Below are 15919 nucleotides of genomic sequence, written 5' to 3' on the forward strand. Positions count from 1 at the left end.
CTAGAAGAGAACAGACCCCCAAGGCTGACCTCTGACCTCTCCATGCTCACCATGGCACACGAAGATGGATGTGCAGTTGTGCATGCAGCTGTGTGCTTGCTGGAGGACAACCTTAGGTGGTGGCGTTCTCTAAGCTACGTCCCTCCTTATTTTTAGGTGAGGTCTCTCACTGGCCTGGGGCTCACAGATTAGCCTTAGTTCTTTGGCCAAGGAGCCCAGGACCCTACCTGTGTGCCCACCCCAGTGCTGGGATTACACATGGCTGCCATGTGCTCAGCTTGTCCCCTGGTTTCTGGCAGGAACACAGGTGAGGCAGGCACGTTACCACTCAGCTATTCCCCTGCTGTAGCTCTACGAGTAGATACAGGTTTCTCAAAAACACATAGAGCCAATACAGATTTCATTGTGATTTATCAGGATTTTATTATCTCATTTATTAATATACATTAGCATATTCTATCTAAAAGTCTACTTAAAAAACTTGAAGATTTATTTTTTTAATTAATTTATTTTTTATTTATATGAGTACACTACAGCTGTCTTCAGACACACTCTTAGAAGAGTGCATTGGACCCCATTACAGATAGTTGTGAGCCACCATGTGGTTGCTGGGAATTGAACTCAGGACCTCTGACAAAGCAGCCAGTGCTCCTAACTGCTGAGCCATCTCTCCAGCTCCTGAAGATTTATTTTTATTCATATTTTAGTTTATATTTTGTTATATAAATGATGAAATAGTCTTTTAATCAGGCTCACTTAGATCATTACTTTGAATAAGCTGAGCTTTATTTGATAGGGACTTAAACTGAAACCTTCTAATGAGGGACAGGGAGGCAGCTTGAGTGGCAGAGTGCTTGCCAAGTGTGCCCAGAACCCGGGGTCTGACACCAGCACCGTGTAACCTGCTTGTGTGCTGCATACACATGCTCAACCATGAAGACAGACTTTGGATACCCAGATGCCCACAACAATGCCAGCTGGGTGCGGTGGACCACCTGTTAACTCTAGCCTCAGAGGGGAGGGACAGAGCCAGCTGGCCAACAAGACTAGCCATACCAGTGAGTCCTGGGTTTGACTGAGAGACCCTGCTTCCATGAATGAGATGAAGAGCCATGGGAAATGGTTCCCAAATGAACCTTGGGCCTCCATGAGCACACAAACACGTATGTGTACGTAAACCACATACATGCCAAAAGTGTGCATACCGTACACAGGTGGAAAAGAAAAAAGCTTGAGGCCAGCCTAGGCTACACAAGAGCCTGTGGCAAATACTAATATTAAAATGATGTGCTTCTGCATGTAATCCTGATTTCCAATCAGTGACTTAAGGGGGTTTTTTGGAGTTGCAGAATGCAGGAAAGCAGGGAAGGTAGGCATTGCTGCTTCCCCCATGTTCCTGAAATGCAGAGAGCATGCTCTAGACCCTGGCATGGACTGTGCCTGGGTGGCAGGATTTTGGGGTGGAATGTACTTGGCAAACGATGACAGCTGTACCAGATTGATGGAGGGTGGCATGGCATTTTGTCCTGCTATTCTCTGGTACCTTGGATAATTGGCTAGTTTGCAAGAATGTGGGTTTTGCCAAAGTCTGCAACTTAAATACTCCCATGGGCCTGTTCATCGGCCACACTTAATACTTGTAAAATCATGGCTTCAGCTCAGCAGACAGGCCACAGTATCTAACATGCGGAGGTATTCAGACAAAGGTAGGGTCTGCTGAGTCCTGATGATGCTCTTGTGGTGCCCCCAGCCTATATCCAGGAAGCAACCATGAAACAGGAGGAGGCTCACACAGTCAGTATCCTTGTACTAAAAGGAGCCTAGACTTCCTGAGAACGTGACTTGCTACAGAAGTGGTACAAAAGTCCCCCAAACTCCAGGTGGCCAAGTGCAGTGCCTGCTATATGTAACTGTGGCATCACAAGTGCTCCAAGATGGCTGGGAACAATGGCCTTCCTAGCACATTTGTGGTTGTGTCACTATTAGTTACCAATACTTCAGGGGACTGTAATTATTAAGGCAGTTTCTAGCCAAACAGTCTGGTCAGTGAGCGGAAACATTGGCACTAAATGGATTCTGTTCACAGTGGTACTAGGATAGACACTAAGATACCAGAAGAGGGCCCAAGATATGTCTCGGTCACCGTAAAAGACCAAGTCCTAATGAGGAATGGACAAAAGAAAAGATGATATCAAGAGAACCCAAGGAACCCGGAATAAAGATTTCAAATGCCCACCAAGATCTGGACAGGAACAGGCACATTACCAAATGCTCAAAAGCCAATAATGACATTGGTCACTTGGCTTGGCACAGCAGCAAAGTGTGATGCCTTTTGGTATTAGACATGAAATGAGTGCACCAGCTCCTATGAGAACCCTCACCCAGCTATGCAAGTGGGGTTCCAGCACCGCCCCCTTATACACACACACACACACACACACACACAAAGTTAAGAAGGCAAGCTGCTCGCCTATGCCAGGCCTCCTCAGAGCAGAGATAGATGCCCAACACGGGCGAGCAGCACGGAGCGAGTCCTGACCTGCAGAATGAGGACGAAGTAGTCTACGGGCTTGTTCCGCTGGTAGAGGTAGCACTCAGGGGCTTTCTTGTTCTTCTCGTCGTACTTCAGCTCCTGGATGACATTGGGATGCTTTAGCAGCCTTAGGAGGATCTTCTCTGACATCTGGGATGGGCTAAACGCTTCTACTTCTATAGACACAAACACAACTTGACATTACACTTCAAGGAAGGGCAAAGGCCGTGCTAGCAATCGAGGTGCTCAGGTCAGAAGGATGCTTGGCGACAGAAAGATTTAACACAGGTGAACCAGCCTTCCGTTTGGTGAGCCACTGGGGTCAGATTACCTGGGAGAAATTACAATAGCGGAATAGTCATGTCTGGCCCTTCTCAATCTTTCCTTTCAGCCTGCCCTTGGTTTCTGCCCCATATGAATGCCCTATATTTCTGATTGATGGAGGTGATGATCAGCAGACCCCCTCCTTGAGGGCCAGGGTACCCTTAACTCAAGCCACAACGGTCTGACTGCCACCACCAGCCATGGGAGAAGGACACGGTCAAGAAGCACGTGGCTAGGATAGGTGCATAGACCCGGGCTCCAACAACCTTGCTCTCCCGCACCACTCTCCTGAGGAATTCCAGGGACCATGGAGGGAGAGACTCAGAAGAAAAGCAAGGCCGTGCACACATCAGCATGCACTCTGACTTGCCAATGAAAGAGGAAATGGTGGTTGGCACTGACAAAGACAGTTTCTTCATCTAAAACAACAGAAAACTCAAAGCTGCTGACTTCAGGGTGCTGCCGTGGATGTGAACTCCATGGTAACACTGACTTAAGTGTGGTTCTTCCACAAAGAGCAACAATGGTACCAGAATAGGAAGATAATAACAGCAAGATATTTGAAACGTATTTTTAAGTTAGATGCTATATACAAAAGCTACAAATTCTGGATTCACATATCTGACTTTTTCATAGTAAGACAGTACATTGCAGGGAATTTGGAAACTACAGAAAAATAAAGAAAATAAAAATCGTCTGTAAGCTGACTTCTTGGCTACCCATTCAGAGCAATTTGGTGAGTATTTCTTTCCAGCGCTTTGCCTAGGCTTGTGTGCCTGTGAACCCTGTGTGTGTGTGTACACACAGAACCACAAGTGTGGTCTTGGCGCACACACACACACACTCTGATATCAGGGGCCTGGGGGGGTGGTCATGGGCACATTCCAGTGTCCTAAGTGAGAACAGTGTGCATGCCCATGTGTCTGACGGTAGGTGGCATCCTGGCACACGTTACTGATGACCTTCAGGGCACATGTATACACACACTGCTCTTAGGGAAAGCTTACTGACTGGTCCTGGAAACAGATGTCTTCTATAAGCCTCTGGGAGTCTCCAGGCTTTACCCATGCTTTCCCTGGCAAACAGAGCACCTTACTGGGCTGCCTGGGGATGTGAGAAGGTTAACCAGTCAGTCTCTTAGGTCTTTCAGCCTTGACCACTTGGAAGCAGTCAGTACTGGCTGGGCTGGTAGCTTTAACCATGTGAACTCTTGCCTCTTGATGGGGCCCAAGTTAACAATCTGACTTGAAGAAGCCACACAGAAATCCAGGCCCAACTCGGTAATCTTTCAGTTTCATCAAAACCATAAAAGATAAGGGTTTGATTCTGTGCGCCTGTTTTTCTTCGTTGTGAGTCTTAGCGCCTGCATTACCACTGCTGTCCAACTGTTCTTCCAAGGCAAGCTGAAGAGAGAATTACTCAACTGTCCAATCAAACGAGGTGATGCCTGGCTTGCACTGTCAGCCTACTCCACCAGCCGGCTCGCCGTGGGGCTTAGCTGGAGGAGATGACCTGGCCTACCATACACATGCAGTGTGGCACTAACATTCGTCCTTACCTTTCAGACCAATTTTAAGTTACTGGTCCACCCCTGGCAAATGTCTCAGAGGGTTCATGCCGACACTGAACACAGGAGAGGAGAGAATTTAAAGAGAACAAAACAAAACAGAACAAAAACAAAACAAAACAAAAAAAAGAAACAAAACACAAAGTGGCATTACTTGTCACCCCATTTCCCAGCCCCCACCCCCAGCCCCCCAGTTGGTGTGGTGAGGAAGGCTCCAGGGCCTGCAGATCTCATACTGTGATAAGCGCACTTGCCTGTTGCTAGGAAACGGTGCATGGCCAGGAGAAGCTGCGGTGATATTTTAACCTTCATCTCGCTGTCCGTCTGCTTAAAGGCAGAGAAATCTTGCTTTCTTTCACGGTGGGCCACTTTCTTTTTTGTTCTGTTATCGGCTGAGGTGGGAATGGGGAAAGAGAAAACAAAATCAGGGCTCTTTATCGATGAAGACACAAACGCACTGTTTCAAAAGGTGTTAGAATCCCTCCAGAACCGGTGACCTCATGGGGGTCTCACAGAATGGGCAGAGAACACGGCCTCTCCTGGGTTTGCAGCTGCCTTACAGAGTCCCTCTGAGATATGACTGGGCAGACAGGAGAAACCCCACAAGGAGCATACAGAATCACAGAGCAGCAGACTGGGACCCAAGTGCTACCAAAAGCACTCCGAGGAAGACAGGCCACAGGGAGGGAAGTTGTCTCTACCAGCTAGAGGGCCTCTCCACCTCAGGTGAAAGAAAATAAACACACAAGCAAGATTCCCCAAGAAGAAGGTCACTCTCTGCTCATCACCCCGGCTACACTCCTGCCCCAGACCATGCACTGTTCAAGGTCAGGTGAATGTGGGGGTGATCCTGGAGGAACGAGCCAGCCTCCTCTGGAAAAGGCCCGAGAGGAAGCACTCAGATTCTGGCTTTTGTTGCCGATTCCAAGCTGCTTCTCTGCAAAGCAGCTGTGTGTAAATGAATGAGCACAACAACACTTGACACAAATGTTACCTTTTGTTTAATTTCTATATCTCACAAATAAATGGTGTTCTGTTGATTTTTTTTCCCAGACACTAAAATTCACGAGAAGCCACTCTTGCCTTGTAGGCAGATAAAATCAGGTAGCAGACACTCACGGGTTATGGTTTGCTAGCCCCTGGTCTACAAGGATTCCCTACACAGCCACTTTTCAGGGTAAAGTGCTGAGAAAGAAAAATCCAACATGGCGGGATCCCAGTTGTGTAATGGCAGGCACATGGAGTGCCAGCACTTAGAAGGAAAGAGAACTATACAGTCAAACACAGCCTAGGCTGCGGTGTCAAACTGCCTCCACACCCTGCCCACTCCCCACACACACACACAAAAAGAAAAAGAAAAAAGGAAGGGAAGAAGAAAGAAAGAGAGAGAGAGAAGGAAGGAAGGAAGGAAGGAAGGAAGGAAGGAAAAGAAAAGAAAAGAAAAGAAAAGAAAAGAAAAGAAAAGAAAAGAAAAGAAAAGAAAAGAAAAGAAAAGAAAAGAAAAGAAAAGAAAAGAAAAGAAAAGAAAAGAGAAAAATTAAACAAGCAAAGGACATGACCCCGGTGCTCACTCTGCTGTGTACCACAGCCCTTGTCCAGGGTGAAACATCAGTGACTAGGTACTTCTACACTTCTATCTCAAATAATTGTGAAAATCAGAAAGTTTTAGTCAATACTACACTACTACACTTGGAAATGGTTCTTTAATGGAAACTGGCTGCTCTCATGGCTGACCTTTCACCTAGATTGATAATAACCCTGAAGCCACAAGTTCAGCCAAGAGGTCACATGTCACCTAACACTTCTCCATGAAATGAGTTCCTTCACTGAGAGCTTAGTAAACATTTATAACATTTCCATTAACAAGTATCTAAGATGTCATAAGCATTTATATTGTCTCCCCAAAGGCAAGAACTACCTTAGGGAAAACAGACATACAGACAGACGCTCAATCTGAACGAAAGGGGCCGGTGACACGGCCCAGGGAGTGAAGCACTGCCCCCAAAGGTTAGCAACCTGAGGTGGATCCTTAGAACCCACATAACGACTGCACATGCATCATACAGGATCATAAAAGGATGAAAGAACAAAAATGAACAACAGCATTCTCTACTAGGACATCTCTGACAGCGGAAAGGTCAAAAGCCCGAAACAGACAAGAACGTATACAGATAGATGTACAGGGCACATTGTTCAAAGGTAATTCTTAACAATTTAAAACGCTTTCTTCCTCAGATGCTACAAAACCTTGGAGATGTTAAAATGTGTCATGTTCCTTTGTAAAAAGACTAGATAAAATCACTCTCTTTGAGCACGTATTCCTGGAATGTAACGGGCCCCTCCAATAGCTCAAGTCCTATAAGCTCTGTTTCAAAGCTGAGAGGATAAACAGAGTCCAGGTGATCTTTCCCTGCCCCAGGAGCTTTGGGCACTCCTTGGCAGGATCAACTTTTCAAAGAGCCTCATATGGGTGGGGCTGGAGAGATGCCTCAGGGGTTAAGAGCACTAGCTGCTCTTCCAGAGGACCCAGGTTTAATTCCTAGCTCCTACATGGCAGCTCACAGCCACCTTAATTCCAGTCCCAGACGATCTACTGCTCTCTTGTGGCTGTGGCCTTCTTGGATACCGAATGTATGTGGTGCACAGGCACACATGCAGGCAAAACACTCATATCCAAAATAAACAAAGAAGAAAAGAAAGAGCTGCATATGATACAAGCATGCTGAGGGTGAAGGCTGCAGTTCCCCGGTACAGTGAGCCAGCTGTGCACTCAGTGAGATGAGACCCTATGCAGGGCCAACACTAAGGGGATGGGTTCACCCTGGGGCCCTCCCCCTCCTGATCTAGATACTCACCATCCCCCATCTGCCCTTCAAGAGCAGGCAGTTAAGCAGACAAGAAAACAATATTCTCGGTGTGTATGAGGGGAGGATTCATGCGCCTATGCATGCACTTGTGGAGTTCAGAGGTCAACATTTGAATGTGCTTGCATTGATGGCCAGGAGAATCTGCCTTGGAAGAGAAGCTGCCACTCAGTGTCACTAAGTCTGCCCTTTCTTCTAGCTTGGTAAAGGCACTAGGCAACACTGCAATTACACTTGAGAGGCCCAACCCTGGGGAGAAGTGTCAATGTGGCAGGACAGCGGCAGCAAGGGTACAGAGACACTGGTACTCACTGTACAGGTCTGTCTCATCCAAGATTTCAGATTTGATGATTTCTTCAATCACATCTTCCAAGGTGACAATTCCCAGAACTTCATAAAATGGGTCCCCTTCACCCTCATTGTTCACTCGCTGCACAATGGCCAGGTGGGATTTCCCTTTAGAGACAGAAGACAAAGTTGAAAAGGTCATTTTCTGGATTCCTTAGCCGGCTCCTTAGCTGCCTTATGGACACAGCTGCATGCTTCTCTTCTCTCTATGTGGGGAGCAAACATGGGCCTGTTTGCTCTTTCACTGGGATACATCACCAGCCCTGCATCAAGGCATGTGCACGTGTGTGCATGTGTGTGGGGGCCCAGGTCAAACACTGGTTGTCTTCCTTAGTCAGTCTCCACATTATTTTTGAGATGGGATCTCTGGCTGAAACTAGAGCCCAGTGGTTCACCAGGTCATGTGGCCAGTGAGGGCCCTGGAACCCTCTCTCTTGTCCCCACCTTCCCAAGTGCACACTGCTGTACCTGGCATTCTGTCATTTGCATGTGAACATACATATGTTATACATATCCATTTGCATATGTGTGCATGCACGTGTGTGGAGACTTGAAGTTGACATAAGGTAGCCTCGAAGCCAGTCTTCCCTTTACTGAGGCAAGGTCTTCCACTGAACCTGCTCACAGAATCTCGCTGGTCTAGACTGCCAGCTTATCCCGGAGTTCCAGCCTCTGCCTCCGGTGGCTACAGTGCCTGCCCAACTTTTATACAGACTTTGAGAATCTGAATGCCAGTCTTGAAGAGTGGAGGCAAGTACTTTATCTACTGAGACATCTCCCTAGTCCTTGTGTCTTCATTTTTCACACGGATGCTGGGGATTCAAACTCCGTTCCTAATGTCTGTGTAGATAGAGCTGCTTCTACAGCTCGCTGGGAACAATTGTTTTTTTGTTTTTGTTTTTGTTTTTGCAACACATTTGCTGGCCAGTTATTAAAGTAGATGCTCCAGCATGTTTAATGGCACTGCCAACTCCACAACCAAATGGACAAGGCCTTCTAAGTCACTAAAGCGGGGATGCCGAGGACTGTCACAGTCCATAGGCCGCCCTGTACCTAGCTCTCCTTCCTAGCGGTCGTGACATTGACCACCACCAGCTCTTCCTCTTTGACACACCACCAGTTCCCTAGTAGACAGAGAACTCCATGGATCTCCAGGGAGGTCCAAGACCCTTAGAAGGTCAGCAACACCATTTCCCTCTAAGTATTAAAATGGTTCCGGCCTTCTCCACCATGCTGAGTCTGGACCACAGTGCAAAGATCCTTCGCTTGTCCCAGAATGTCACAATGGAGACCAGCAGTAGTCATTACCACACAGCCACCGTGGGAGGGGAAAGCCCGTGTCTCTAAGGGTGTCCTCATTAGAACAGTAAAAGTTAGACCCTTACTCTGTGTGGACATCACTGGACGTCCTACGTGACAACCCGAGACGCACCATAACACAATCTAAAGTAACAACAGTTGCCTTGAGAGAACTTGACTTGGTTGTGAGTTGTCATCAACATACTTTACTTTGTGGTACTGCAGAAGGAACCCAGGACCTCAAACACGCCAGACAAAGGCATTTCAACCAAGCACACATCGTCTCAGGCCACGCTGATTTCATTAAACCTCACTTTCAGTTGATAGATTGGCTACACGACAAACTGTAGTTTAGACAGAGATATCTGGTAGACATGTTCAAGGAAATGAACTAAGTGGACTTATTAGGTCAAGAAAAACCATGGGTAGAATTTGATGTTAATGATTTATAAACTGTGATTTCAGTAGAAAACTATAATTCTAAGAAACTCACATCCATTATTGTGACTTTGATACCTTCTTAATAAAGGACTTTGTGTGCATGCACATATGTATGCATGTGTGCACATGCCCATGAGTATACCTATGAAGACCAAGTGTATCTTCTTCCCTGATGGTCTCCACCTTACTGTAAGGTGTCTCACTGAACCTGAAACCAACTGGCTAGGTGACGGTCTGTCAGCTATTAGAGGCTCCTGGCTCTGCCTCTCAGGGCTGGCACTGCAGGCAGGTACTGCCATGCTCGGCTGTTTACATGGCTGCTGGAGAGCCAAACTCAAGGCTGTAGAATTTCACAGCAACCAAGCCATATCCTCAGCCCCTCAGGAAACACTTCTTTTATGAGCTGGGTAGTGACAGTAAGAAATGTAACCTTTAAAATACTGAATAATCTGGTGTAGCAACTTTGAAAAGATCTACAAAATTGGGTGAGCCAATTCCTTTAAGATTTGTTTTTATGCGGCGGATGCCTTGCCTGCATTTATGTCTGTACCATGTGTATGCCTGGTGTGCCCATGAAGATCAGAAGAGGATGCTGGATCCCCTGGGACTGGAGCTGTAGGTCACCAGTGTGGGTGATGGGACCTGAACCCAAGCTGGTCCCATGGAAGAGCAGCCAGGGTCCTCAACTGCTAAACCATTTCTTTAGTCCTGCTAATATTTCAAGTGACTAGTGACAATAACTTGAGATGAACACATGAATAAATAGTTCCAAGTACTAGATGGAACAAGGGACCTTTTAAAAAATATTTTTTATTTTAAATGATGTGTATGTATGTATGTGAGTGTGTTTGTATGTGCATCTGTGCATGAGAGTACAGGTGCCTGCAGAAGCCAAAAGAGCATGCCAGAACTGCTAGAGCTAGAGTCATAGTCTGTTTGTGCAGCCCAACAAGGGGCCTGGCAACTGAACTAGAGTTCCCTGAAGAGCACTCTGAGCACTTACCTATGGAACCATCTTCGTTTCAGCCCCGCCCGCGACAGGCTTTTCCAAAGAGACATTAGCAGATGGGTAAGGGCGGAGACAGGTAGAAAGAACGCCATGAATTCCAGGCCAGACTGAGCTACAGAGACAGCTCAGCAGCTACAAATGTTTGCAGTACAAACCAGACAACCTAAGTTTGATCTACAGATGCCATGGTAGAGGCTACTGACTCCAAAAAGTTGTTCTATGGCTTCCGCACATGTACCTTTGCATATACACAGCTGTACCTTCTCCTTGCGCTCACATGCGTGCGTGCACACAAACACCACCCAAGGAAGGAGAGCCACAAGTCGGCTCTGCATGGATTGCTTGCAGAGAGGATATTCCTCATAGGTTATAGTCCTCAAAATTCTTTTGCAAAGATTTCAGGCATAAGAGTGCCAGTGGTTCAGAGTACCCAAAGCCCACCGGCAGGATCTCAGGTTCCACAGTGTAGACAACCTGTAAGAAACCTCTACTGGGTAAGGTGTGGTGCTGCGCACCTTTAACCCCAGCACTAGGGAGGCTGAGGCAGACAGATCTCTGAATTTGAAGCTAACCTGGTCTTCAGAGCGAGTTCTAGAACAGCTGAGGCAATATCGAGAGATTCTGCTTAAAAGACAAGACACAGAACCCCTAGTGGGCTGGGGAAGTGGCTCGGTCAGTGAAATGCCTGCCACACAAGCATGAGGGTCACAGTGTGGCTCTCCAGGACCCATGTTAGAAGCCAAGCACAGTGGCGCATGAATGCAACGGCAGAGCCAGGCAGAGCCCTGAACTTCCTTAACCAGCCTGTCTGGCTCTACTAAGTGAGACTCTATCCCAAAAAAAAAAAAATGTAAACAGATTGAAGAAAGGGACCCAAAGCCTACGTCTGACCTTCACACAAACAAATGTATATACACTTACCCCACACACAACAAAAGGAAGTTTTGGCGTAATATCCAATGTCATGACAACATATAGCCCCCTCTCCCAATTCCCTATCTATGAGGCCAGCCTTTCTCCGTTTGCTCCAGAAGAAACAGCAGCAGAATAGAGCAGGGGAGGGAGGGTCCGGCTCCCCCACCCCTCAACTCCACTTATGACACAAACCTGACACACATAAACACTGACGTTACTCCTAGTTTTCTGTTTTAGAAACAGCTATATATAATAAAAATGTTATTTATGTTAACACACAATGGATTCATGATTGGCCTTTAAATTGCTTGATGGGTAAATGTTTTGAATTTCGTGGCTTTAATTCACATACGGTAAATATCAAATGTCTAAGCATATGAGCAGAAGCTTAAGGCTCTTTTAACATTGGTCCTGTGGGGTGTGCGCTGTGTGAGTGAAAAGACGACCTTTGTGGAATCTGGAGTCGGGCTCTCCTGCCTTAGGTGGGTTCCGGGAACTGACCGCAGGTCAGCGGGCTTTCCGGCAAGTGCCTTTATCTGCTGAGTCATCTCTGGCCCCGTCAATAATTTATATGAGTCTAAAGGATCTGGTAAATTTAACAAATTAAAAGGACCACGTGACAGTGCTTTGTGTTGTTGCTTTAGGGGCTGGGTGAGGGCTAAGAAAGAACTTGGACTCCCAAGTTCAACCGTCTTAGATGTGAATTCCAGTGACTGACCACCCCCACTCCCCCAGCACCAGGAGCTGATAACCAAGGAGACAAAGCCACGTTTCCGAGCTCCAGACTCCTTATCTCAAAAACCAGGCTATGGTAACTGCTCCTTCACAGGGTTGGCAGGGAGGCTGACACCCAACAGAGGCGGTGCCCACCATGCACTGGGTGATTAGTAACCAGTAACTCATTGTAATGGTAACACGTTTGCCCAAGTCTAAGGCACCATCAAGTTATAACGAAGGAAAAGGGAATCTACGTTAAACACACGCACTGATTAAGAGATGTGCTTCAATTTCAGAATAGTCTTTTAAAAACAAAAAAAGACATCTCTCAAACAATATTGGTTTCTAAAAGCATCTAAAATATAACTTTAAAGGAAGTGAACACAAACTTCAAAATTAGTTAATATTTATATAACTTCAAAAAATGGCAGGCCATATGAGTGGGAGTGGTTTAAATATAAGGCTAGGTAACCGTCTGAACTGGGTAAGTTCACCTAAACTCAACCAGCCAGCCACACTACACGTACTTTCTGGAAACCAGCTGGCTCGGGCTCTGGCTCTGCAGGACAGCTGGCCCCACTGCACCCACAAATCTATGCTGCTAACCTGCTTGTTGCCACAGAAGTAACAGTTTGCAAGTCTAGACATTTGGATTGCTCAATGATTAGGCTTTCTAACAGTGCCTCCCTCTCCCCCAAGCTCACATTCAAAGAATGAAAACATTTTCAGTAAAAGAGACTGGGGTACACTTATGTGCCACAGATAGGAAGCCTGCCGTAAGCCAGGCAGCTCTGGTCTAGTCAATCGGCCAGTAGGTTTCTCACATCTGCCTTCCCAGGGACCCAACATAAGCAGTTAAAAATTCTTGGTGAATGCTGTCTGTCGAAAGTTAAATTCTTTTGCTATTCCCAGCTTGTGATCATTTAAAAGGAATTTTCCAAAGCAAGGTCTAATATTAGACTCAAAATGAAGTTTCCATTCCACTGAGGCGCTACTCTCACCGAAGTAACTACTGCATAATCAGATTGTCTCGGAGCGGTTCGTTAACATGCATATGGACATACTTCAAATGCCAGCGCCAAAGCACCACAGAGCTGGGAAGGGCCTTACTCCCTTCACAGGGAGAGGCCATTTTTGTGAATTAGCTCCTTGGACTGAAAATGCAGTCTCTCTCCAAGCCCCCTGCAGCCGCCCCCAGCCTCACCCTGCAGCTCTGCACTGACCCAGGGCCTCATTCTCTCAGCTCTGGAATTCCTGGTGAGAAGTCCTGCTTCCTGAACCCACTTCCTGGTGTGCAGCTCAGAGTGAGAGGGGGTGCCTTTGGAGACCATCATTTCAGGCACCTGTCCCACGAACCAGTCACTGCAGGAACCTGAGTCTTTAGGCCTCACCTAAAGATAAAAGACAACTGCAAACAACTTTAAAAAAAATATTTATTTTATTTATATGAGTATACTGTTGCTGTCTTCAGGCACACCAGAAGAGGGCATCAGATCTCATTACAGATGGTTGTGAGCCACCATGTGGTTGCTGGGAATTGAACTCAGGCCCTCTAGAAGAGCAGTCAGTGATCTTAACCACTGAGCCATCTCTCCAGCCCTACAAACAACTTTCTAAGAAATAAAATTGCAAAAATGAACTTTCCTTTTCTTTCTTTCTTTTTCTTTTTCTTTTTTTTTTTTTTTTTGAAACAGGGTTTCTCTGCATAGCCCTTTCTGTCCTGGAACTCACTTTGTAGACCAGGCTGGCCTCGAACTCAGAAATCTGCCTGCCTCTGCCTCCCGAGTGCTGGGACTAAAGGCGTGCGCCACGACGCCCGGCTGTTCGTTCTTTCTTTCTTTCTTTCTTTCAAATTTGAGAGAGGGTCTCAGGTAGTTCAGACTGGCTTCAAACTCACAGCAATCCTCCTGCCTCAGCCACATCAGGACCTTTCTCAGCTGTAGTGCTGGAAGAAATCAAGGTAGGATGAGAAGCAGAAAGGCAGCCATGATATACAGAAAGGGTGGGTAAGCTGGGTACTCAATGTGAACCCACAGTCCCAGCACTGGGAGAGGGGCAGGAGGATCGGGAAGCAAGGTCATCCTTAGCTATATATCAAGTTCTTGGCCAAGGGAAGGCAGGAGGATTACAAGTTCAATACCATCCTCTGCTACATAGAGAGCTTCTGGCTAGCCTGGGCTATATGAAACCCTGCCTCAAAAAAAAAAAAAAAAAAAGCATAAATTGCTGGCATGAGGGTTGGGAGAGGGCCTTCTTAGGCCCAGCTATAAGGTATTACAGTATTTCAGCTAACTGTTCTGTTTATAAACCCCTAACCTCTGGGTTTCTGGCTGGGTCCTTAAACAGGACAAGAAAGCAAGGTGAAAGTGAAAACCTAATGAGCACAGGGCTTTACAGCCCACTGCTCCACTCAGAATAAGACATGACCATCAAGTCACCAGCTGTATGGCTCCCAGCTGTATGGACCCAAGGCAGAGCCCTATACAGGTGGGACTCAAGAAGCTAGTCTTCACTGTGAGCTAGACCCGGTAATGTCAAGAATGTGGAATGAGAGCCAAATTTCTGCTCCATTGCCCTGTGTATCAAAGTTTCCTATTTGTGTCTTCTCTGTGGCCTGGTAAGCCAGCCCAAACTGATAAGGGGTTACCACATCTTTGTGCTGCTAAGCCCAAACATTCAGCATCAGATACCATCTGTATTTTGATCATTCACTGATGTCAACACTCAACAGGATCAGGCTGACAAGTGTATGTGTCACCCGCTGCCTGATGAACAGACAGCCGCCTTTGCTCTCCTTCATTGCTGGCAGTGACGTGAAATTCAGCGGTAGACAAACTGAAACAGCTGGGGAGGAGAGACAAGGGGGTGGCTGAAGTAGAACCAAACTGGGAACAAGCACACACAGCTGTACTAATAAAAAAGATGACATCCAGTAGTCAGAAAGACCTAATGATCTGAGCACAAGGCAAGGGGAGCCTGTGGAGCCTTCAGACAGGACTCAGGGCAAGAGGTAAATAAATAGGCAATCCTGTAAAGAGAAACAAGCTGGCATTTCAGATTTGCCATTACTGCTGCGCTGCTCGGCTCCAGGGGGCACCGTCAGCATGGGATGTCACTACTCCCTTGCCACCAAGGACAGAGCAAGTGAAATGCTTGGCAGGCCTCCTAACAAAGCTACAGTAGGAACTCAATAAACAGAAATCAATAAAGTTCCCAAGCGTCAGCTCTATGGGACTAATGATAAAATAAATGAGTGTTCTCTAGAGCCTGAGCTTGGTCCCTTAGTCCTAATAAACAACCCGAGATGGGAAATAGAATTTAATGGCTGTAGTTGAGATCCCTCAAGGAAGGGCTCAGTGGTTAAGATGGCTGCTCTTCCAGAGGACCTGAGTTCAATTCCCAGCACCCACATGGCAGCTCACAACTGTCTGTAACTCCAGTCCCAATGGATTTGGTACCCTTAAACACATCAGGCAAAACACCAACATACTTAACAATAAACAAATCTTAAAAAAAAAATTCTCCCAAGGAAACTAGATGGTGTTATCAAGGAAGTCAACACACTTTAAATATCATGAGATTTGGGTTTAATCTGATCTACAAGTGAGCAGACCGGTCAGGAGAGATCTGCCTAGAGCGCCATATAGGTCATAAAATACTCTGTAAGAACCGGGAACTCAACAGTCACATGAGTTCACTCAGTCACTCAACAGACTGTACTAAACGTCTAGGCCACTCCACAGGACACAGAACAGAGCTTTGGCTCCCAAGGAACATTCTAGTAGGAAGGCAGACACTAAGAGAAATAGACAAGGCGCAAGGGATTGTGCTGGGTGTGTGGTGAGGAGAGAAAAGGTGGTGAGTCACATTTCACACAGCTTGAATGGAGGAAGGTCTTCCTG

At 46.6% G+C, this 15919-nt stretch overlaps 1 protein-coding gene across 2 annotated transcripts in view; it reads right to left on the reverse strand.

Annotated features, from left to right (window-relative positions):
* Cnnm2 (cyclin and CBS domain divalent metal cation transport mediator 2) overlaps positions 1-15919 on the reverse strand; it is a 120820-nt gene that overhangs the window by 17112 nt on the left and 87789 nt on the right. For both annotated transcript variants that reach the window (XM_021151393.2, XM_021151392.2), the window contains exons 2-4: positions 7601-7744; positions 4679-4816; positions 2540-2709 (exon numbers count right to left, since the gene is read on the reverse strand). In XM_021151393.2, coding sequence (XP_021007052.1) covers positions 2540-2709; positions 4679-4816; positions 7601-7744 — 452 coding nt within the window. The remainder of the gene's footprint in view (positions 1-2539; positions 2710-4678; positions 4817-7600; positions 7745-15919) is intronic.

The sequence above is a fragment of the Mus caroli genome, unplaced genomic scaffold (assembly GCF_978045245.1).
Source record: "Mus caroli unplaced genomic scaffold, Mus_caroli_1 scaffold_20, whole genome shotgun sequence".
Lineage (NCBI taxonomy): Eukaryota > Metazoa > Chordata > Mammalia > Rodentia > Muridae > Mus > Mus caroli.